Source organism: Ictidomys tridecemlineatus, chromosome 9 (assembly GCF_052094955.1).
Source record: "Ictidomys tridecemlineatus isolate mIctTri1 chromosome 9, mIctTri1.hap1, whole genome shotgun sequence".
Taxonomy (NCBI): Eukaryota; Metazoa; Chordata; class Mammalia; order Rodentia; family Sciuridae; genus Ictidomys; species Ictidomys tridecemlineatus.
Genome location: NC_135485.1, coordinates 112,898,456 through 112,922,606, shown reverse-complemented (window position 1 = coordinate 112,922,606; position 24,151 = coordinate 112,898,456). Strand labels below are relative to the sequence as shown.

The following is a 24,151-nucleotide window of genomic DNA, read 5'->3' as shown; positions in this document are numbered from 1 at the left end:
CCGGGTTCAATCTCTACTATTGAGCTCCAGCCCTAGCATGGAGAAGAGATGTTCTCATCAAACAGAAAAAGTAATTAATGAATGTATTAAAAAGTAAGTAATTAATGTATTAGATGATCATGGCATTCTTTTCCCAATATGTATGTAAATTAAAATATAATGTTGAACACGTTAAACGCATGGAGTTTTGTCAGTTACACCTCACTGAAGTGGGGGGGGGATGAGGGATTTGCAGGATTAAGTAGGTTCTACTTGAATTTGGTATTCCAGTGTGTGCAACTCTGAATTTGTTTTCTTTATTTTTTTAGATGGCCAAGTGTTTTCATGGGGAAAGAACAGCCATGGTCAGCTGGGCTTGGGGAACGAGTTCCCCTCCCAAGCCAGTCCGCAGAGGGTGAAGTCCCTGGAGGGCATTCCACTGGCTCAGGTGGCTGCAGGAGGAGCTCACAGCTTTGCCCTGTCCCTCTGTGGGACTTCATTTGGCTGGGGAAACAACAATGCAGGGCAGCTGGCCCTTAGTGGGAAAAATGTCCCAGGTGAGGAAAGTCTGGGTGCAAGCTGGGCAAAGGGCAGGGGCAGTTTCCAAGGCTAAAACAGGGGTTCCCAAACTGTGACACATGCGATCACCTGGAGAGCTATTTTATTTCCTATTTCCACAAACTTAGTGCCTTAAAACAACACAAAGTTATTATTTTGTTGTTGTTGTTTTGTTTTGTTTTTGTTTTTGTTTTTTTTCCCTTTTCAGTGATGGGGATAGAACTCAGAGCCTTCTGTGTACTAGGCACAGTGCTCTACTGCTGAGCTGCAACCCCAGCCCTTATAATTATCGTCTTACAGTTCCAGAGATCAGAAGTCTGACATTTGGACTCACTGGGCTAAAGTCAAGGCATCAGCAGGGCTGCCTTCCCTCATGGAGGCAGGAAGTGGATCTCATTCCTCACCTTTTCCTGCTTCCCCTTGTGTTGATTACTCTGACATTAGCAGCCCTCTTTCTGCTTCAGAGCTAGTGGTGGCTGATGAAGTTTTTCTTCAATCTCATTATTTTGATATTGACTCTTCTTTCTCCCTCTTCTTCAAAGGACCCTGATGATACCACTGGGTCTACCTGGATCATTCAAGCTAATCTCCCCGCCCCCTTCTTTTATTTTTTGGTACTTGGGATTGAACCCAGAGGCTCTTAACACTGAGCCACGTCCCCAACTCTTTTGAGACAGGGTCTTTCTGAGTTGCTTAGGGCCTCGCTAAGTTGCTGAGGCTGACTTTGAACTTATACTCCTCCTGCCTCAGCCTCCTGAGTCGCTGGGATCCGCTGGTTCTAATCTCCCTATTTTAAGGTCAACTAATGAGCATTTTAATTCTCTCTACTTCCTTAACTCCCCTGTGCCATGGAACCTGACAGATCCAAGGCTCTGGGATTAGAACGCAAGAGACCATTTTTCTTTGCAAGGCCATTATTCTATCACCACAGGATCCCTTTAATAATCTTGATGCCCTGGTTAAACTCCATACCTGTGAAATCAGAATGTCTTGGGGTGAGAGCCAAGCTTCAATCATTGTTAAAGATCTCCCAGGGGATTACAATGTGCAGCACAATTTGGAAACCACTGGCTTAGTAGACTACTAACATTAGGGGAAATAACCAGTCCTTCTAGACAAAACTCTTCTAAATGGTAAAAACAAAACTCACCAAGAAGTCTGCTCCAGGAATCCTGTCCTCCCTGTTCAATCTTTGCATTTGGCATATATATACTGAACACCTATTATGTGCTAGTACTGTGCTGAGCATTTACACCTCATTTTATTTAACACCCTTAATATGATTTAGCTTCGCTTCTCATCTCAATTACTATTACCTATTTGCAGATCACTTACAATATGGCAGAAATGAATACAATATGTTAGCAGTATTATTAGAAGTGAGTCTTAAAACTTAGCTTTCTAAGTCAATAGTTTCAGGCATTCCATAAGAATAAATAGTTTCTGAATAAATGCTAAAGGACAGCTCCATTTTTTTTTTCCATAATAGTTTTCACTAAGCACGGTGGCACACACCTGTAATCCCAGTGACTCGGGAGGCTGAGGCAGGAGGATTGAAAGTTCAAAGCCAGCCTTGGCAACTTAGCGAGGTCCTCAATAATTTAGCAAGACCCTGTCTCAAAATAAAAAAATAAAAAGGATTGGGGATGTGATTCAGTGGTTAAGCACTCCTGGGTTCAGTTCCCAGTACTAATAAAATGAAAACAAAATAGTTTTCTTTCTGTTTTATGCCCTTGATTATGCACTTTAAAAATTATGTTAATGAATTGTAAGCTAACATGAAAGGTATTACTAGGAATACAAATATAAAAACTCATGAAATTCTGAATCTGTTTCTCAAACTCTAAAAATTCTGCTTTCTTCCAACAGAGCAAAGCTACAAGCCCCGTTCAATTGGTGCACTGAAGAATCTAGGTGTAATTTATATCAGTTGTGGTGATGAGCATACTGCAGTGCTTACTCAGGTAATCCAAAATGTGTTGCAAATTTTATAAATCCCAGAGAAAGATTAACATCTGCTGAGTAATCTTGCAAGCAAGATGTCTAGACTACTATAACAGTATACTATAGACTGGGTGGCTTAAAAACTATAGAAATCTATTTCCCAAGGTTCTGGAAGTTGGGAAGTCCAAGATCAAGGTGCCAGTAGATTCATGTCTATAGAAGACAAACTTTCTGGCTCATAAATGAGCATACTTTTGCAATGCCCTTACATAGTGGAAGGGGTGAGGGATCTCTCTTGGGTCCTCTTTTATAAGAGCACTAATCTTATTCATGCTAGTTCTGTCCTCATGACTGAATCATCTACCAAAGACTCTGCCTCCTAATACCACCATGTTGGAGGTAGGATTTTGGCATATAAATTTTGCGACATAAATATTCAAACTATAGCATGATGTGTATATCAATATCTAGACATATCTATTCAATATATAGATATCTCACTGAAATGTATTAGAAAATATGTTCAGGGCTGGGGATGTGGCTCAAGTGGTAGCATGCTCGCCTGGCATGCGCGAGGAGCTGGGTTCAATCTTCAGCACCACATAAAAATAATTCACAGCAAACAATCATAGATTAATTAATTCACAGCAAGCAATTCTAAATTAAATCTAAGCACTGCAAAGCACACTTAATCATGATAGGCTAATGACAGACATTTCCTCTGTGTGCTAAGTTCAAAGGTATTAAACCTTAGGCTTTATCTCCAGCAGACGCACACTCACTCAGACCGCATCAGGTCCAGAACCAAGGCAGGCTTTTCCTGGTGTGGAGTGGACGACCAGTTGAGGAGAGGGTCGTAGGGAGAAGTTGCAGCTCTCACCAAGGTCCAGATGAGTTGGTAGAGTTTGAGAGCAGTAAGGATCACGCAGAGGCTCAGGAAACGATGACAAGTGATGGGATGTCAGGACCTCATCAGGCTCTCCAGCTCCAGTGCATCCTTGTTTCGGCTGGCTGAATCCCTGTTCATTTGCACTATTATTTATACTAAATTTTGGTGGTGGGGGGGTTGACCCCCCTTTCAATCCTTATCAACTACCACCGATTTATCAGTGACATCATTTACCCTGGGGTCAGAAACATCTGGTCTGGTGGTCTCCACCCTGAGCTTCTCACCTTTCCCTCTTATCAAGTGAGGACAGCCTGCCAGGGGCTTCACTCTGTTTACCATCGTGAGGGGAAGTAACTTGTTTGAGGCCATACTGGAGGGCTCTGTGGGTGTGCCAGGTGAAACTGCAGGTTTCAAACTGGAGTCAATGGATTCACCCACTGATGATATTAGAACCCTCAAGACCAACTTACCTTCCAAAGGCCTCACCTCTGAACAGTACCTCATTGGGGACCAAGGCTTCAACATGTGAGATTTGGGGCAACATTTCAGATCCAAACCATAATAAAGTACTTTTTTCTTTTCCCCAGCTTTATTGGGATAGAATTGACAAAAGTTATGTAAATGTATGGTGTGCAAAGTGATGTTTTGATGTGAAATGATAATCATAATCAAGCTCATTAATATATATATATATATATATATGTATATCACCTTAGATAATTATCTTTTTATGTAATGAGAATCATTAAGATCTACTATCTCAACAATTTTCAAGTGTCTAACAATTAGTATTAACTGCAGTCACCATGCTGTACAATACATCTCCACAGTGCCTTGATTTTAAGGGCATGTCAGAGATTTTGTGTGTCCAATGTTGTAAACTCTATGCTCACTGTAAGAAATAACAAAGGGGTCTGGGATTGTGGTTCACTGGTAGAGCACTTGCTTCGCATGCAAGAGGCACTGGGATAGATCCTCAGCATCACATAAAAATAAATAAGTAAAATAAAGATATTGTGTCCATCTACAACTAAAAAAAATTTTAAAAAAGAGATAACAAAGGACCCCTTCCATATATGTAGAGATTATATTTTACATATAGTTCTCATACAAATTCTTTTTTTTCTTCATTTTTTTTATTAGAGCATTATGATTATATTTAGTATTTGGGTTCATTTTGACAAAGCAGTACATGCAAAAAAATTGATCTCAATCCCCATCATCCCCCTTTTTCCTTTTCCCCTATGATAATTACTCTAGAGGCTTTTAATTACTTTTTTTTTTTAACATGAAATTTATCTGGTTCCTCCTTTTAAAACAGGCTGGGCGGGTATTTACATTTGGAGACAACAGCCGTGGACAACTAGGACACAGTACCACTGCCAAGTCAAGAGGCCCACAACTTGTGAAAAGAATTAACGGCTTAGTTTCACAGATAGATTGTGGAAGGTAATAGGCTGGTTTTATTTTAAGCATGGATGAAAAATGTAATGTTTTATTCCTTAAAAACAACTCATAAAATCTTTTTTTTCGGGGGTGGGGGGCATGCACTATGGATTGAAACCAAGGGTGCTTAACCACTGAGCCACACCCCCAACGCTTTTTTTTTTATTATTTTTAATTTTGAGACAGGATCTTGCTAAACTGCTTAGGGCCTTACTAACTTGCTGAGGCTGGCCTTGAGCTTGTCATCATCCTATCTCAGCCTTCTGAGTTGCTGGGATTATAGAATAGTATCAAACTGTGAAATTCTAAAATATGGGACTGCTTTCCCCAAACTTTCCCCCTTCCTGGTACTAGGGATTGATCTCAGGAGTGATCTACCACTGAGCTATATGCCTAGCTCTTTTTATCTCAAGCAAGTGTTTTGCTAAATTGCCCAAGGTGGGCTAGAATTTATGATCCTTCTCCCTCAGCCTTCCTAGTTGCCAGAGTTATAGATGTGTGCCACTGGTTTGACTGTTTTTTTTTTATAGAGCATTTTATCCTGAAAATTTACCTTTTTTCAAATAGTTTAACTTACCAACTTTTTTCTTAGACATTTAACTTATTTAATAAGAAATTATTAGAAGTCTGCTTCTAATAGAACACCTTACTAGAAACTGGGGGTGGTGGGCTGCTTGATAACAAAATTGTGGTGCTTGTATGCTTGAGTTGTTAAGACAAAATCAGTCTCATGCTTGTAGAATTTAATGAATATTTGCATATGTATTCAGACTTTTGCATAACATAATTATGAGGGCATTTTTGAGTATTTAATTATCTAACCCAGTGCATTAAGAAAACAAAAATACAAGTATTTGATTTAAAGCACAAATGATAGAAACCATAGTAAAGAGTTATCAATAACATTTTATCTTTAATGTTGGAATAAATTAATACTCACCATCTGTTTAGCTACATCATCTGGTGCCCTCTAACACTGATGTTGTGATAAGGAATCTAGGTACTTAGTAAAGGTAGTTCTATTGTTTTGTATTAGAAAACACTATCCTTCTCAAAAACCATGAGAACCTTGGTCTTTGTTGTCTTGTATTCTTTCTTGCAGTTATCACACCCTTGCATATGTCTATACCACTGGTCAAGTGGTATCTTTTGGTCATGGACCAGGTTGCACAAGCAACCCAGCCCATTCAGAAGCCACAACAGAGGACTTTGACATGCGCTGCCTGATTTCTGCCAGTGGTATGAATTGTCCCACTGATTCATCATTCTGTTAATGCCACTAAAGAGGAAACAGTATTCTGCTTCCTTCAAAGGAGCCCATAGAGCTAAGCTTCCTTTAGTACTTTTATTGCAAATTTGTGCATTTCTTCTTTTGCAGTGATTCCTGGAGTAGTTGACAATCCTTCCTAAAAATGAAGATAATACAAAGGAATTATCTTATAGATTATTTATCAGATAGATTTCTTATCAGAACAATATACTTTTATATATTTAATCAAACCTTTTCTAAAGCACATGAACCTGGATTTATTATGCAAATACTTGGAAAGCTAAGTTTGTAATTAAAGTATATATAATAATTAACCTTATCAAAATTAATTTTTTATGCTGTTTATACTTGAAATTCAGGGAAGTATATAGTACCCATAAATGAATTAATTTGGCTTGGTTATATATCAGATTTATCTTTTACTGCTAACAACTCGAAGCATGGGTTTCTGACTTTCTTTTAGACCTTGTGGATAGTCACATCAAACACATTTTTGCTGGAACTCATGCCAACTTTGTGACAGTTCATCAGGTACCTAGTATACTTTGTTTCTTTTAAACTTTGCTTTTTCCTTTAGATTTCAGAGCAATATTTGAGGCATTATATTATTCACATGTATTCAGATTTCTTACTTAAATAATAAGGTCTTTGGTTAGGATGCTTTTGAAAAAGTATTATGTCATTCTCATTTCCTCATTTGCCAAAATTTCTAGCAGATTTGACCTGCAAATTCAAATTTATTGTCTTTGTACTTTTTTTCCGGGGGTGGGGGGAATCAAACACAGGGGTGCTTTACCATTGAGCTACATCCCCAGCTCTTTATATTTTTTATTTATTTCCTTGAGAAAGGGTCTCACTGTGTTGCCCAGGCTATCCTCCTGTCTCAGCCTTCCAAGTCATTGGGATTACATGTGTGCACACCATGCCCAGCCCTTTGTACTTTTTATTAGTAAAAATATTAGTGATGGTAATGGCAGTAATGACTAATTTTAATTGTAGTTATGTATCAGGCACCAACCAAAGTCCTCTAAATGGATCAACATGTTTAATGCTCAGATAAAGTCAACTGTCAGGTCCAGTTGATATTATTCTCTCCATTTTATAGAAGGAAAAACTGAGTCAAAGAAAGAGCATTGAAGGCAGAGGGAACCACACATAGAAAGGTCCTGGGGCAATACTAAGTTTGGTGTGTGACAAAGAAGGCCCGTGAGGCTGAAGATAATAAGAAAAAATGAAGAGTTGTATAAGATGAAGCCAGTTATATGAGAAGGTTTCATTTTGAAATGTCCTTGTAGAGGTGATCCAAAGACTTAGATGTCAGAGCCGGAGCTCAGGGGGGATGTCGACAATGGAACACAATCATGGAAGCTATCAAACTGTTGATGGTGTTTAAAGCCAGGGGCCCATATGAAAAGTCACAGGGACTATATCATCAATAACGACTACCAGAAAACATGCCTATTCTCTGTCCAGAAGAGAAGAGGAAACTGCAAGAAGCACTTGTGCAGAGCCCTAGTTCCTATTCCATGGATGTGAAATGCCCAGGATGTTATAAAAACCACCTTAGTCTTCAGCCACGTGCAAATGGCAGTTTTGGGTGTTAGCTGTTCCACTGTCCACTGCCAACACGTGGAAGGAAAAGCGAGGCTAACAGATGCTCCTTCAGGCAAAGGCATCCTCTTGAATCAAGATGTGTTAGAAACTATCCCAATAAACACATTTGGAATTCAAAAGAAAAGGCCGGGCATGGTGGTAGGTGTCTGTTGCCACAGCCACTCAGGAGGCCGACAGGCAAGGATCACTAGAACCCAGGAGATCAAGACCAGGAACATAGCAAGACCCTGTCTCAAAAGAAAAAAAAAAAAAAGAGAGAGAGAGATCACCCAGCTAGAGAAGGCACAAAATCAAAGTGACTAATACTGTAAACATGACTGAGAGGTCAAGTAGGAGTGGTGCAGAGTTTATTTTTGCTCTGGTCCAACTGGGTTCCAGAGACAGGAGGAAACCTGACTGGGATGGAATGCATACAGCATAGGAGGGGAGGAAATGAAAACAAAGATTCTGACAATTCTTATTTTTTTAAAAAATTGATTATTTTTGGTTATACATGACAATAGAATCCACTTTGACATAGTTATAAAAGCATGGAATATATCTTGTTCTAATCCAGACCCCAGCACCTCTCCTTCCCCTTCCTGCCCCCCACAAGATTGTGACAATTCTGAGAAGCTTTGATATGAAGCAGAGTACAGAACTACATCCCAGAAGCAGAATTCAGTGCAGAATTGAAGAATTTGAGCAGAAATAGTTATCTCATTGTAATAAGGAACAGTGCAGATGAGGTAAGGGCCATGGTGAGCCCTTTTCTCACTGATGAACAAGGCAAGGTCCTCAAGTAAGTGCGAGAGAAACAAAGGCGTGTGCAGGCTTAGGAGGAAAAGGAAAGAGTGCAATATTTGTCTCAGAGACTGAGAAAATACACATTCTCAGAAATTACTAGACAGTGTCAAATGCCCAAATGAAATCTGTGGTCCTAGACTTCAAGTGCAGTCATTCAGCACAGTTGTGTAGTTGTCTCCAGTGGTCTCAGGCTGCCTTGATTTTGGAGTACTCCAGACTTGAGGTTAACTACAGTTGGAATTTTCCTAGCTAAGTATGGTAGGAAAGAAACAAAAGAGAGAAGTGATTGGAGTGCTGAACCACAGAACCTCAGCTGGGTAAGGAAGACAGGAGGGTGGACAGTGAACCAAGGATAGAGTCGAAGAATGGGAGATCCCAGAGCATCAAGGAACCTGGGACCAGGTTTCACTCTAAAAGAAATTCATCAGAAAGATGGTATGTGGGCCAGGGGGCCAGAAGGCTATGGGCACATGCCTGTAATCCCAGCAGCTCGGGAGAGAGGCTGAGGCAGGAGGATCACAAGTTCAATGCCAGCCTCAGGAAAAGCAAGGCGCTAAGCAACTCAGTGAGACCCTGTATCTAAATAAAATACAAAATAGGGCTTGGAATGTGTCCCTGAGTTCAATCCCTGGTACCCCCCACCAAAAGAAGAAGAAGAAGAAGGAGAAGGAAAAGGAAAAGGAGAAAAAAAAAAGATGATATGTGATGGTCAAAAAAGAATATTTTCAATAGAAATTTCAAACATGGAGAGTAATTGATGATTATGAAGTCCAGCTTATCATTCATATATAGGGCCATGACTTTCACTAGAGTGAGTTTGTATCCCGGGAATTGTTTGGCAATGTCAGAAGACATTTTAGGTTGTCGAGACTGGAGGGGAGAGGTGTGTTTTGATGTGAAGAGCAGCTGCTACTGGCATCTAGGGGCTGGGATGCTACTAAATATCTACAATGGATAGGACTGCCCTTCAGAATAAAGAATTATCTGAACCATAATGTCAGCTGTGTCAGTTTAGAAACCCTGACCCAGGACATGGGTGGCTGAGGTGAAGCAGAGGAAAAGTATAGAGCTGAGATTAAGAATCAAGATGCCTATAATTCCAGCTGCTCAGGAGGCAAAGGCAAGGAGGATCACAAGTTCAAAGCCAGCCTCAGCAATTTAATGAGGCCGTGAGCAACTTAGCAAGCCCCAGTCTCTAAATAAAATATAAAGAAGGGCTCGGGATGTGGCTCGGTGGTTAAGCAGCCATGGGCTCAATCTCCGATACAAAAAAAGAAAGGAAGAAGAAACTAAGGTGGAAGATAGATTGTGCTCATCAGTTTTGATACTGCCAAGCATGAGGACAGGAAGAGTGGCCACAGGAATGGTGATGGTGAGGAAACAGCAAAGTGCTCAAGTTTTCATGAAAGAAGGGAGTCTGATGCCACATACTTCAGAGGAGCTGAAGATTTCAAAACAGAAAAAAAAAAAAAAAAGTAGCATTAAGTGCCCATAGGGAGAAACTCATTATCCTAAGATTCCTGGGATGTGGGAGAAAATGATCTTGCTCATCTTGATTGAATTACAGGAGTGACCCAAGACTCAGACAGATCAAGAAACTGAAGGGAGGGGCTGGGGATGTAGCTCAATGGTAGAACAGGTGCTTGGCATGCATGAGGTCTGGAGTTCTATCATAAGGAAAGCCCAGAGAAGCAGGTATAGTTATTCCATTTCTTTATTATGGCAAAATATATGTAACATTAAAGTTGTCATTTGAAACTTTTTTTTCCCTTGGTACTGGGGATTGATCCCAGGGCACTTTACCACTGAGCTACATCCCCACACCCCACAACCCGCTTTTTTTTTTTTTCTTTTGAGACAGGGTCTCATTATATTGCTGAGGGCCCTGCCAAGTTGCTGAGGCTGGCCTTGAACTTGCAGTCCTCCTGCCTAGCCTCCTGAGTTGCTGGGATTACAGACATGCGCCACTATGCCTGGCAACCATTTTTAAATTTGCAGTTCATTGGCATTAATTGTATTTACAATGTACAACTATCACCACTATCCATCTTTTTCATAACCCCAAATAAAAACTCTGTGTTAAATAATAATTTCTCATTCCCCCTCTCCTCAACCCTAGGCAACTTCCACTTCCTATCTTTATAAATTTGCCTAGACATTTCACATAAGCAGAATCATGCAGTATGTACAATATTTATTGCTTTTAATATCTTTTATTTTACTCAGCATGTTTTCAGAGTTTTTCTAGAATGTCATTTTAAGACTGAATAATATTTCATTGCATATATATTCCTCATTATTTTTAAATTCATTCATCTGTTGGTAGACCCTGGGTTATTCCGGTCTTTTGGCTATCGTGAACAGTGCTGCAGTGCATGTTGGTATACAAGTATCTGTTTTGGTTTGTTTTTATTCTTTTGTCTTATCCCCCGAATCTTTTTTTTTTTTTTTTTCAAATGATGAAACTAAGGTTTTAGAATAAGCAAAGAGGCCCAGAAAAGGAAGTAGAACAGCTGGGCCAGTTTTACCATTGCTCCACCCACCGTGCCCGAGAGGGTGGAGCCTGTGGATCACGTGCACAGATGCTTTACTGTATTGTTTATTCCTCGGCAAGTGTGTGTGCTTTCCTGATCATCCTTGTTTTTTCCTTCCTGGGAGGATGCTAGTTCAACAAGCGTTTCCAAGAAAATCCTGCCAGAAATAAGCCGAATGAACCAGTCCCTGGCAGAAAAGTGGCTAGCAGTGAAGATCGGAAGTAGTGAATATGAAGTGGCTAAAAGGTGACTGTGTCTGATTAAGTGTAAACCAATTTCGTCTATTTCTAAAGTGTCGGTCATTTTGTTCTGGATACAAGAAAAAGCATTTGACTTTATCATGAGCAAATTTGCATTTGACCATGCTTCTATTCCACCACCTCTTAGTTTATGAATAGTCATTGATGTACTCTGTCACTCATCTTTTCTTCAGTATAAATAAGAGATGTATGGAGAACTGTACACTATCCCAGCCACCTCTCTAGGTAAATAAAATACAGGAATGAATCAAAAAAGCTCACCAACCCTCCAGGAAGTTGAACTGTTTTAGGATCTTCTTCATTTACTCCCTGGAGAGCTGGAGTTTGGGTCTTCAGAATGAGGGATTTTATTCAAATGTAGATGACTGGAAGAAATTAACTATAAAGGGTTTTGGCAGTATTCAGCAATAATAGGTACAAAGTACTGTACCTAGAATTTGGGAGACTTAAGAGAATAGTTTCATTAATGATTCCATGACATCTGTTATTTATTCAGACATAGGAAGACAGGAGGCTTGCTTCACAATGTGTTTTGACTTAACCCCTGTTATTAATTTTCCAGTGAAATTGGAATAATATTTTCATCTCCTGCTTGTCTGACTGCAAGCTTTTTAAAGCAAAGGTAATACTTCTATGAGACTTATCTTCACTTAAAATACTGTGAAATATTTTAAATGAAATGTGTAGAGTCAGATTAATGTGTGAATATTACTATCAATGCAGAGTTCAACATAGAGAACTCCAGAGGTTGTTAGTTATAGAATTCTTCCATTTTAGCAAGGAATCCTCTATTAGATCACTATAAGTCATAATTAACGTTGTTCACTTTTCTCCACACTGCTTTCCTTTTTATCCAATTGGAGGGAATGGTGTTTTTTCAGGATCTTTGTGTCCACCATCAGCTAAAATCTAACATAGCCTTGGTACTTAGAAACTGAGAATTCACTTCACACTTAGCACTGTGTGGGACTAATAAAGAAAATAGATCTTATTTTGTTTTTTAACTCATTGCTATGGAGAAAAATCTGATTTCTCTCTTACTTGGTTTAATACTTGGTCTGATTCCAGTAGTTTCAGCAATTCCTTTAATGCTTACTATTTTAACTTTCTAGGTCTGCCCCTTCCTTGGAGGGCTCCTGGGTGGCACCTGGGTGTGTGAGGGAGGAGCTGGAGGGATAGCAGGTGTAAAGGGGTCTTAGGCTGCCCTCTGCTGCCTTGGAAGGCTGTTTCCCTGCTGATCTGCAGCTGGTATAACTCATTCTGGTTTTCTTTCACCTGGTCAGGTCCTGTCCCTTCCTTAAGGTGGTTTCAAGTTGGCTCACTGGTTCAGAAGACATGTTTGATCCCTTTCTGGAAACTAGGCAGTCCTGACTTAACCCCTGTGCTTTTCCCTTACACAACCCCAGGCAGTTCCATTGGGTTTTTGTTGTTATTGTCGTTTTGGTTTTTTTATTTTTGTTTTTTTAATATAATTTATTTGTAGATGGACACAATACCTTATTTTGTTTATCTAGGGGGTTTTTTGTGTGTTATTTATTTATTTATTTATTTATTTATTTATTTATTTATTTATTTATTTTATGTGATGCTGGGCACCAAGCCCAGTGCCTCATGCATGCTGGGCAAGCACTCTACCAGTGAGCTACATCACAGGCCAGTTCCATCCCAGCTGCATTTTAAGTAATTCAAGGGACTAGAAAGTATTGGGTCCCAACAATGTCATCAGGGAACTAGAGAAGCCCAGTATCTTTCTAGAATCCAAAAGGCATTCCTATTCCTCTGTACTTATCCTAGCCAAAGGCAGAAGAGAAATCTAGACTCCTCATCTCTTCTCCCCCTGACTGTCCTAGACAAGGTGTTCTTTTTCTTCCAGCCTCAGGCTCATGCTTACTGGATGTAGAAGAATCTTTTCCTACTCTAAGAATATTGAAAAAGTTAGGCACAGTGGCAAACTTTTTTTGGTACTAGGGATTGAACTCAGGGGCACCTTACATCCCCACATCCTCACATCCCCAGCCCTCTTTATTTTTTGCGATGGGGTCTCATTACATTGCTTAGGTCTTGCTAAATTGCTGATCCTTCTTCCTCAGCCTTCCTGGTTGCTGGGATTACAAGCCTGCATCCAAGCAGGATGCTTTTGTTTTGTTAATCAGCTTTTTGTTGATTTAGTTCCTAGATCAGCCTAAGAACTGGGGTGGGGTGAGATAGATGGGCTCTTTTCCTCCCCTGTATTATCTTTCTAAAGCAGAAAAATATCTGGGCCCACACAGAGAGTGACGTAAGTGACATACTTTTAAAATGCCAAAGGCTGCAAAGAAGAAAGTATTTTTAAGCAGGAAAAATTTACAATTAGAACTTGCATGTATATTCTAGCCCATGTGTGTATTAAATATATATATTCCGCCCCCTCCCTCACCACAACAACTAGAGATTGAACCCAGAGTTGCTGTACTACTGAGCTATAGCCCCAGCCCTTTTTTATATTTATTTTGAGACAGGATCTCACTAAGTTACCCAGGCAGGCCTCAAACTTGTGATCCTACTTCAGCCTCCCAAGTAGCTGAGGTATAGGCATTTGCTACCATGCCTAGCTCCTAATATTACTGTTGATCTGTTAATCTAGAAAGCATGTTTCTTGATAATGCATCATTTTAAAAATAATATTAGACTTGTTGAATTTTGGCTCTTCAAACATCACCAAAACAACCTGTTGATAAGACACCACACCTGGACAGTCTTTCGTGTGGGAGCAGAGGACTGTGGACTTGATGAGAATTGGGAAAATATACAAAGATCCTGGATAGGTTTGCAATAGCAAGGCAAGGATTTTGAGATAAAGGAGTCAAAGAATCCTACAGCCAAACTATTTGTTGATGCTTTCCTTTGAATCGTTAATGGTCTTTCCAGATTTTTCTATGAATTGTTAATGAATTTTCCAGGAAGTTTTCTGCGATAAACAATCAAGCCATTTCCCTGTAAAGTAACTATTACTTCATCAGTGCACTACTAAGGAAAACAGTGGAATTGCAAAGTTGTGTAAATAGAAATGGCAATAATGCGGATACTGGGTAGTTCTAGTTTTCAGTATGCAAACTAAGTGTTGGGGGTAGCCAGTTTCAGATCTCATACTCAACATAAAATCTTGCTAGAGTTGGAGATGCAGTTTAGTGGTTGAGTGCTTGCCTCACTTAAGTACCTGTGTTCAATCCCCAGCACTGAGGGTGGGGGGGAACATCTTACTAATAGTGTAGCTCAAACTTGATGATGTAACTAATAAAGAGGTAGTAATGTGTTACTGTCTTTTAACAGAAAAATATAAAGTTTGTAAAATTGATTGTGTCAAGTAAGTTGATTAGTTTGAAAGGAGGCAAGATAAAAGTTTATATTTTATATGTCATAGGTTTGTCATAAATATATTTCTTGTCAATACAACAAATAATAACATATGACGTTTAGAAATATCCTTTTCCATCTTTTTATTTTAACATTCTATTTAAAGAGGAACTGAAGAAAGGATTTCCATTGATGTGGACTTACAAATGGCAAGAGATATCTTCAAGAAGATAACAAAAAAGGAATGGATTTCTTCCATGGTAATAACCAATACTTATTTAAGAAATAGAACAATAGGATTTCTTTACAGGAATAAATGTGATTGCAGTTTAGTTTTGTGGGGAGCTAAGTCAGAGGCTTGTTTTCATTATGAGGTTACTATTTCTAGACACTGCATAAGGTGCTACCATTTATTTTCTTATTCAATCATAAAATATACAATGGACACAGTATTTTTATTTTCTGTATGAGAAAAGCAAATGCTTGAGAGTCTCCAACATGATGCACGAGAAGAGCATTGGTTTGGGAAGCAGGGTAGCCTTGTCCTGGACTGGCGTGTTCTCTACTTTGAGATGAACCTTAAATATATTTGACATGAATCTATGCTACTGATTCATCCCTGCTTCTCTTTTATTCACATTTTCTTTATCTATAAATTTATTTCATCTTTAAGGTAAACTACTTTATGATTCTAAGTTGAATAGGGAGACAACTTTTCCTCTGTCAATTTGAGTTCTGGTGTGTGTGGGACAAGGGGCTGCAAATTATCAAAAGGCAGGTAATCAGGATGTCTTAGTACTTTGGGACAACTGCAAGAGAATACCATAGTACCATAGTCTGGGGCTGGGGGTGTGTAGCTCAGGTGTAGAGTGCTTCCCTAGCATGATGAGGGAGATGAATATATAGAATTTTCCTGGCAATGGTAGATTTTAGGTCATACAGATCTGGGTATGGAACCTTGATTTGTTACTAATTGAATGATTTTCTTCCTCTACTTTTAATTAACTGAGTCTCTCCCCCATCTGTAAAAATAAGGTTAAAAAAAAAAAATAAAAGAGAAAGCTACCCTACACAGTCTAATAACATTTACGTGAGATCACCTGACACATAGTGAGAACTTAATTAATGTTTAACAAATATAAAAATCATACATGGACTGGGGATGTGGCTCAGTTGTAGAGTGCTTGCTTGCCTGCATGCGTGAGGCCCTGAATTTGATCTCCAGCACCACACACAAACACACACACACACACAAATACAATTTATTCCCACTAATATACGTTATTATGTATGTTCTATCTTTACTGTTGTTGGTACGAGGAATGGATCCCATGGGTGTTCCATCACTAAGCCATATTCTCCGCCTTTTCTATTTGTTGAGACAAGGTTTCACTTAGTTGCCCCTGTGGGCCTCAAACTTGGGATCCTTCTGCCTCAGCCTCCTGAGTCACTAGGATTAGATGCATGTGCCATCACATCTGGCTATCTACCTTAAAAGTTAACCTCTGGGTACAATACATAATATAAAAAATCAAAGCTATTTTTGCTCTGAAATTTTTATACTGATATATGAAGGGGGCAAAGGAAGGAAGAAATGGATTTTGAGTGTGTGTGCATGTGTTGTGTAACAGCTTCACATTCCATATCGGTGTGATCTATATATACAATATTGCTTTTTTTTTTTTTTTTTAAGACAGGGTCTCACTATGTTACCTAGGTTGGTCTTGAAATGGTGGGCTCAAGTGATCCTCCCAAATCAGCCTCCCAGTAGCTGCAACTACAGGCATGCCTCTATATCCAGCTTATAATATTGCTTTTGGAGGGCTCTGTATTAGTTTTGAAGTCCCAATTCACTCAGTATGACCATGTGTAGGTAGTTTCACGTTATTTCCTTCATGTTCCCTAATATAAAATGGGAGGATGACTCTCACAAGTACTGCCTCAGGGGCATTTGAAATGTAAGGAATAATGGAGTTTCATCAGTAGATTTCAGAAAGAGTAAATGGTTGTTCCAATGGAACTTGGTAGAATGAAACCCCTGGTCGCAGAGCTTATTGTCACAACACTGTATCTAATACCAGGGCCTTTTTTCTGATCCTATTTCAACCATAGATGACTACAAGTCTCCGGGATAATCTACTACAAGCTCTCCCATACCATTCTCCACACCAGGAAGCTTTATCAGTTTTTCTCCTGCTCCCAGAATGCCCTGTGATGCAAGATTCTCAGAATCAGAGCCTGGTGGTTTCATTTGCAGAGGCTGTTTGTAAAATGAGTAACCAATCTTTACAAGTCCTGAGTAAGTTTTATGTCACTTTTTGTATACACTCAATGGAGAGTCACTGTCTGAATTAGAAGTTGTAACAAATTTTGGATAGAAGATTTCAAAATATACACATATTTGAGTATATGGTATGTGAATTATTGCAAAGATTCACCTAAAGCTATTATAACCATTACTCTTATCATTAAAAGCAAATGTAGTCCTTAGACTTGGACATGGCTTTGACATCAGAGTTTGATATCTATAGTGTCTAATCAAGATAAATCCATGCATTAAACTTTTCATTCATATTGTTTTGAAACATTTGATATTTTGACCAGAGGTGATTAAAAGCTTTGATATTATTGTTTATGTTATTCAATATCATGGAATGTCTTTTTACAATTTTAAGCTGATGTTGAAGGCCTCAAGCATAAAATGTACAAAGGTTATGTATACTGAAATATAAGCCACCTAGTTCCCCTCCTAGAAGGTGATTAGTTTCTTATGTACACTTCAAAAGATATTCTATGCATATACACATATAAAAAATTCTTTATTGTTACTATTTTTTAAATAAGGACTTAGCCCCCATTATACTTTAGTTATCACTGTACTATCTCCCCAGACCTTTTACTTCTTGTTTTGAGACAGGGTCTCGATAAACTGCTCAGGCTGGTCTCCAACTTGAAGTACTCTGCCTCAGCCTTCTGAATTACCAAAATTACAGGCATGTGCCTCCACACCCTGCTCTCTTCTTTTAAGAGAAGGAAACCATTCTTCTTTGGCAACTTACTTTTTCCTACTTATCAGTACATCATAGAGATTATTCCATTATGGGGCCTATAGAATTGCTTCATTCTATGGGCTGGCTGTATTAGTCAGCTTTTCATCATAACACAATACCTGAGGCAGGCTACTTATGAAGGAAAGAGATGTATTTATATTATACTTTTGAAGGTTTAAGAATGGGATTCTGGTATCAGCTGAGCTCTAATGAGAACACTCTTGGCTGTTCACGTTATGGCAGATGGCAATTTCAGGAGCACATATTAGAACAAATGATCACATCTTGATACACAAAGTTTAGAAGGGACCAGGCCTAGGCTTTCATACCAACCCTCTTGCAAGAATTACCTGGGGTTACATGAGAACTAGCTTAACACCTGCCAAAGGTAACCCTCCCACCCCCTGACCTCTCACTAGGCCCTATCTTTAAAAAATCCAACCACCTCAACATTGCCACAATGGAACCCAAGCTTCCATCACATGGACTACTGGGGACAAATCACATCCAAACAGTAAGACTGACTGAAGAGTATTCTTCTGGCAGATGTATTATGTATGGTTTTTTTTTTACTCTTTTGCAATTATAACAGTGCTAACATGCATTTCTTTTTAAAAATGTAAACTTACACATTCAGCAAAATTTTATGGAAGTTAAATACAGGATTAAATTGTATATACATGTTTATTTTGAGAAATTTTTCAAATTTTTCAAATCAAATTTTTCAGATCCATCATGAAGAGGTCAGGGCCATGATGTCACTCACCTTTCAGTGGCCACTGTTTTCACTGTTGTTTATGTAAATTGCAGCCTTGGGATTGGTTAACAAGGCAGGCTTGACAAGATGATGTACCAATGCAAACTTCATCAACAAATAACAACCACATATTTTTCAGAGGGGTCATCAAACTTGATCTTTGCCATTCTGAAAGAAAAATCTCTTAATTTAAATCTGAATTTTTATTAAGAATGAGACTGTGCTGGTTTTCTTATAGCTCAGATCCATTTGTGTGTCATATACTGTGAACTAATGGTTATTCCCTCTTAGCCCCTTTTTTCTTAATTGCTTTTTAATATTTTTCTTTTACCATAGAAGCCTTTCAGGTATTAAGGGCAATTAATTCTTTATTAACAAAATTAATTGAAAGGATTTTTTCCCCTTAAGGTATTTTTTTTCTTTTACTTTGTGGTATTTTTGCTATGTAAATTATTTTTTAATTTTCATGTAGCCTGCTACAGTAACATTTTCTTTTTATAATTTCTGGGCTTGAGGATTTTCTAGCTTTGCAAAAATCCTACCTCAGTCTAAAATTTTTTAAAATTTTCATGCTCCTACTATAATTTTTATTTTTTTGGTAGTAGAGATTGAACCCAGGGGCACTTAACCACTGAGCCACCTCCCTGTACCTTTTTAAAATTTTTTATTTTGAGACAGGGTCACCTTCTTTAACTAAGGGCCTCATTCATTTGCTAAGGCTGAATTTGAATTTGTGATCCTCCTGCCTCAGCCTCCCGAGTTGCTAGGATTACAGGCATCACTACCATGCCTGGCTTATTTCTTTAAATATATTTTTATCTTAATACTTGTACAAATTTATAAGATACAGTATGATATTTCTTTTTTTATTTTTATTTCTGGTAGTGGGGATTGAACCTAGGGGTACTTTACCACTGAGCTACATCCACAGTCCTTTTTATTTTTTCATTTTGAGGCAGGATCTCACTAAGTTGCTGAGGCTATCCTCAAACTTGTGATGTTCCTGCCTCAGCCTCCTGAGTTGCTCAGATTGTAGGCCTGTGCATCTGTGCCCAACACAGTTGCCATACCAGTGTAGTTAAACAATGTGTAATAAATGATCAAATTAGAGTAACTGATCACCCCAGACAGTTATCCCTTCTTTGTGTTAGGATCATTCCGTTTCTCTCTACTAGCTATTTTGAAACATTTTAAATTAATCTTTGTCAACTGTAGTTATCCTCTTGTGCTCTACAACATTGGAAGTTATTCCTCCTATCCAGCTGTACCTCTGTACCAGTTAACCATCCTTTCTCCATCACCCCTCCCACACACACCTCCTGGGCTCTGGTAACCACTGTTCTATTCATTATTTCTATGAGATCAACTTTTTAGTTTCCACATGTAAGTGGCAATGGTGTGTTTGTCTTTCTGTGCCTGATTTATTGCTTAATGTCCTCCAGCTCTATCCATGTTGCTGCAAATGGCAGAATTTCATTCTTTCCTAACTATAATTTTTATTATTTAATTTTTAATGTTTAATTAATTTTTAATGTTTAAATTTTTGATTGTTATGTAGTTTATCTTGGTTCATTTTTTTTCCTAGATCAGTTTTCAATTGTCCCTATGCATTTATTAAATGATCTGTTTCATTCTCACTAATATGCAGTGCCACTTTTATCATAAACTAAAATCTTCTATGTATTTGAGTCCTCTTTTGGAATTTCTACTCTGATGTATTGATCTGCTATACATGCATCTGTGTAATACTGTTTTAATTACATAAGCTTGGTAATTTATTTTACTATTTGAGAATTTTCTGAGAATTGTCCTTGAAAGGTACCAAAATCCAGGTTTCACTCTCAGTAATATTAAGACATAGTTATTGGCTATCTTAAAAATCTCCATATGTGGTTCATAAAATCTAAAAACATAGATAATACTATTTGATTTTTTAATAGATTAAAAATGACCTTGAAGGCTGGGGATATGGCTCAGTGGTAGAGTGTGTGCTTAATATATGCAAGGTCCTGGGTTCAATCCCCAGCACCACCCCACAAAAAATTGATATAAAAATGACCTTTGATAAACACTTGTGTTTATTCACTTATGTACCTTTTTCGATTTCAAGAATGACACTTTGAAAATCATGTAGTCAATGTAAATATGAACCACCAACAAATTTCTTCAAATCCTGAGTTTGAATTTCTAATTCTAATGATACTTAATCAGAAGATCTTTTTCCCTCACATTTGTAGATAATATCCTTAGAAAAGATATTTTATGGGTTATGCCCTTGGTAATAGAAAATATTATCTATTAAAGAAACCTGGTAGAAACTGAGGGATTTGGGAATTGAGAGGAAGACCATATTTTTCATGGTCGATTTTTACACCCCTCAGGAAAGTGTTGGGCATTGTCAGAAGCATCTTCTCTGAACACACTGGTCCAGATGCTTAAAACACCTATTGCCTCTCAACTTCGTTTTCCCAGGCTATTGATGATAGTGGAGCAGAATCATTTAAATTTTAAAGCTCTTCTGGGAACAATGAAAGAAGTACATAAGGTAAGGGTCATCTAAAGGAATGTATATACCAATAACAACCCCTTGGGTATATAAGAAGCTTTTGGAACTGGTTTGCCAGAAGAGTGAGGGAAAGTTTGGAGATGTAGACTAGCAGAGCCCTAGAATGTTGTAAATGGAACTTAACAGACAATTCTGCTGTTAGCCAAAAAGACCAGAACACTGATAGGAATGTAGATATTAAAGACTGTGCTCATGAATCTCATAATACAGTCTATTTCTAAGAGTCTCCATGGTCTTTAACAGTTCCAGTATTGCTCAAAAGTCTAAATCCAAAAGATTCTTCTGAGAATCAAGGCAAATTCTTAGCTGTGAAATCTTGCAAAAATGAAAAAACAAGTTACATAATCTGTGTCATTCTCTATTGGTACTTATTTCCTATGTTAGATAGCTTTTGGTAACTGTGACAAAAATACCTGAGCGGGAGAAAAAACATAAAGGAGGAAAGATTTATTTTGGCTCGAAGTTTCAGAAGATTCAAGACATGATTGGCTGGCTCCATGGCTCTGGGCCTGTGGCGAGGTGGAACATCATGATGGAAGGGTAGAACAAAACTGCTCACCTCATGGCTGCCAGAAAGTAGAAGGTTGGGGAAGAAAGGGCCAGGGACAAGATATACCCTTCCATGGCATGCCTACAATGACCTACTTCCTCCAACTAGACCCCATGTCCTACAGTTTCCATCACCTCCCAATACTCTATTCAATTATGAACCTATTGGTAGGACTAATCCATTGATGAGATCAAAGTCCTTATGACCTAATCACTTCCCAAAAGCCTCACCTCTAGACATTGCTGCATTGGGAACCAAGCCTTCAACACATGAGTCTTTCAGGGACATTTCATATCAAAACTATAATGGTGTACCAAATTAATATTCATTACTTAGTCAAGAAAATGCTAAATTTGCCAAATTCATGGTACTTTTGTTCTAAAAACAACTTCTAGTAAACCTAAACCCAAAACCTAAATTAAATCTAAATTAGTTTTATCAATCCCACTAACAACATGTTATGTATATTTTCTCATTTTTTATTTATATATACTTTCTATTTTTTATTGGTGTATTTTACACTTACATAATGATGGGGTTCATTGTTACATATTTGTACATGTACACAATATGACAATATAATTTAACCAATATCATTCCCCAGTATTTCCCCTTTTTCTCTCTCTTTCCCCACCTCTGGCCCCGGACTTATTCTGCTGGGTTACCCTCAATTTTCATAAGATCCCCCCTCACCTTTCTTTTCCTTTTTCCTCTCTAGCTTCTACATATGAGAAAAAACATACAACTCTTGGCTTTCCAAGTTTGGCTTATTTTGCTTAATATAATGCTCTCAAGTTCCATCCATTTTCCTGCAAATGACATAATTTCATTCTTCTTTGTAGCCGAATACAACTCAAGTGTGTACATACACCATATTTTCTTTGTCCACTCATCCATTGACAGGCACCTAGGCTGGTTCCATAGTTTGGCTATTGTGAATTGTGTTGCTATCAACGTGGTATGCATGTTTTACTGTAGTAAGATGACTTTAATTCTCCATGAAGGGTAAATAGTGAGGAGACATACAGCTGGGTCATATGGTGGTTACACTCCTAGTCTTTTGAGGAACTTCCATATTGATTTCCTTAGCGGTTGTACTAATTTACAATCCCATCAATAGTGTAGAAGTGTTCCTTTTGCTTCATGTCTCCTTCAGCATTTATTATTGTTGTATTCTTGATGGCTGCCATTCTGACTGGAGTGAGATGAAATCTCAGTGTAGTTTTGACTTTTGTTTCCCTAATTACTAATACAATGTGTTATATTTTTGACAATACTTCTTCATGAAAATTGGAGAACTTATAGGTCAGAAAATGGAATTTTAAAGAACTTTACTTCATTGTTTACAAATGTATTCAGTATACATACATATCTGTATATCATAGAGTAATTTATTAATAGAAAATGAAATTGCAGGTCACATGCAGTGAGAAAAACAAATCTAACTGTCAGCTACCAGAAGATACTTTCCACATAAACGAGCTCTCTGATCTGTTGGACTTTCGAAAATGGTTTGCTGAATGTAATAGCCTGGTAAGCATAACATGTTCATTTATGAATATGTTCATACTTTAAAGGAGGACATCTTAGTAAGCTATGTAATATTGTTTTTATGAGTCAAGCTTTTAAAATTTCCTCAATACAAGGCTGAATTTACTAAATTAGATAATCATTAAAAAGCTTACACATCTTTCACTCACAAATGTAATTTCTTAGAAATGTTTTTTGGAGCTGAATATGGTGGTGCATGCCTGTAATCCCAGTGGCTTGGGAAGCTGAGTCAGGAGGATCACTAGTTCAAAGCCAGTCTCAGCAATGTCGAGGCACTAGGCAACTCAGTGAGACCCTGTCTCTAAATAAAATATAAAATAGGTCTGGGGAAATGGCTCAGTGGTTGAGTGCCCCTGAGTTCAATCCCTGGAACTAAAAAAAAAAAAAAAAAAAAAAAAGTGTTTTGGGGTAATTTGGGTTCTTAAGAACAGGTTCTAAAAGCATAGTGGGAAATAAGGTAATAAAGTGAAACAATGGATTGTTTTCTTTTAATTATTAAAACTCTTATGCCTTTGTTTTTAGGTTCCTGCAGACACCCCCAGTCCTATTCCTTTCAGTGATTTTCCATTTATCTTTAATTTGCCATGCAAAATTAAATTATTGAAAGCTGATGCAGAAATTAAAAGGATGGTATGTATGTTATATTAGGCTGTTTTTTTGGTCGTTGTTGTTGTTGTTGTTGTTGCTCTAACAAAATAACAGGGTCTATTTTATAAAGAAAATAAGCTTATTTACTCATAGTTCTGAAGATCTAATAGCATAAAACTGGCTTCCTGGTAAGGTTGAGCCTCTCTGGGCACACACAGACACACTCACACATACTCACACACACTCACACACACATACCTGCAGCATTACAACATGATAAAGCAGCAGAAAAGAAACTGGCCATGTACTGAAAAGGCCAGTTATGTCCGGTGGCCTGTCTTTATATAACAATCTGCTCTCATAAGAACTAACTCCTTCTGTGAGACCAGCATTAATTCCTTCTGAAGGGGTTGTCCCTGTGACAAAAATTATCTTCTACTAGGGCTGCTCTCTTAAAGATTCTACCAATCCCCCAA

At 38.1% G+C, this 24,151-nt stretch overlaps 1 protein-coding gene across 1 annotated transcript in view; it reads left to right on the top strand.

Annotated features, from left to right (window-relative positions):
- Herc6 (HECT and RLD domain containing E3 ubiquitin protein ligase family member 6) overlaps positions 1-24,151 on the top strand; it is a 46,094-nt gene that overhangs the window by 5,686 nt on the left and 16,257 nt on the right. Inside the window, exons 4-15 of the mRNA XM_078021930.1 lie at positions 309-536; positions 2,407-2,501; positions 4,692-4,819; positions 5,919-6,055; positions 6,550-6,617; positions 11,145-11,266; positions 11,843-11,902; positions 14,780-14,873; positions 16,726-16,912; positions 20,802-20,965; positions 22,953-23,069; positions 23,610-23,717. Coding sequence (XP_077878056.1) covers positions 309-536; positions 2,407-2,501; positions 4,692-4,819; positions 5,919-6,055; positions 6,550-6,617; positions 11,145-11,266; positions 11,843-11,902; positions 14,780-14,873; positions 16,726-16,912; positions 20,802-20,965; positions 22,953-23,069; positions 23,610-23,717 — 1,508 coding nt within the window. The remainder of the gene's footprint in view (positions 1-308; positions 537-2,406; positions 2,502-4,691; positions 4,820-5,918; positions 6,056-6,549; positions 6,618-11,144; positions 11,267-11,842; positions 11,903-14,779; positions 14,874-16,725; positions 16,913-20,801; positions 20,966-22,952; positions 23,070-23,609; positions 23,718-24,151) is intronic.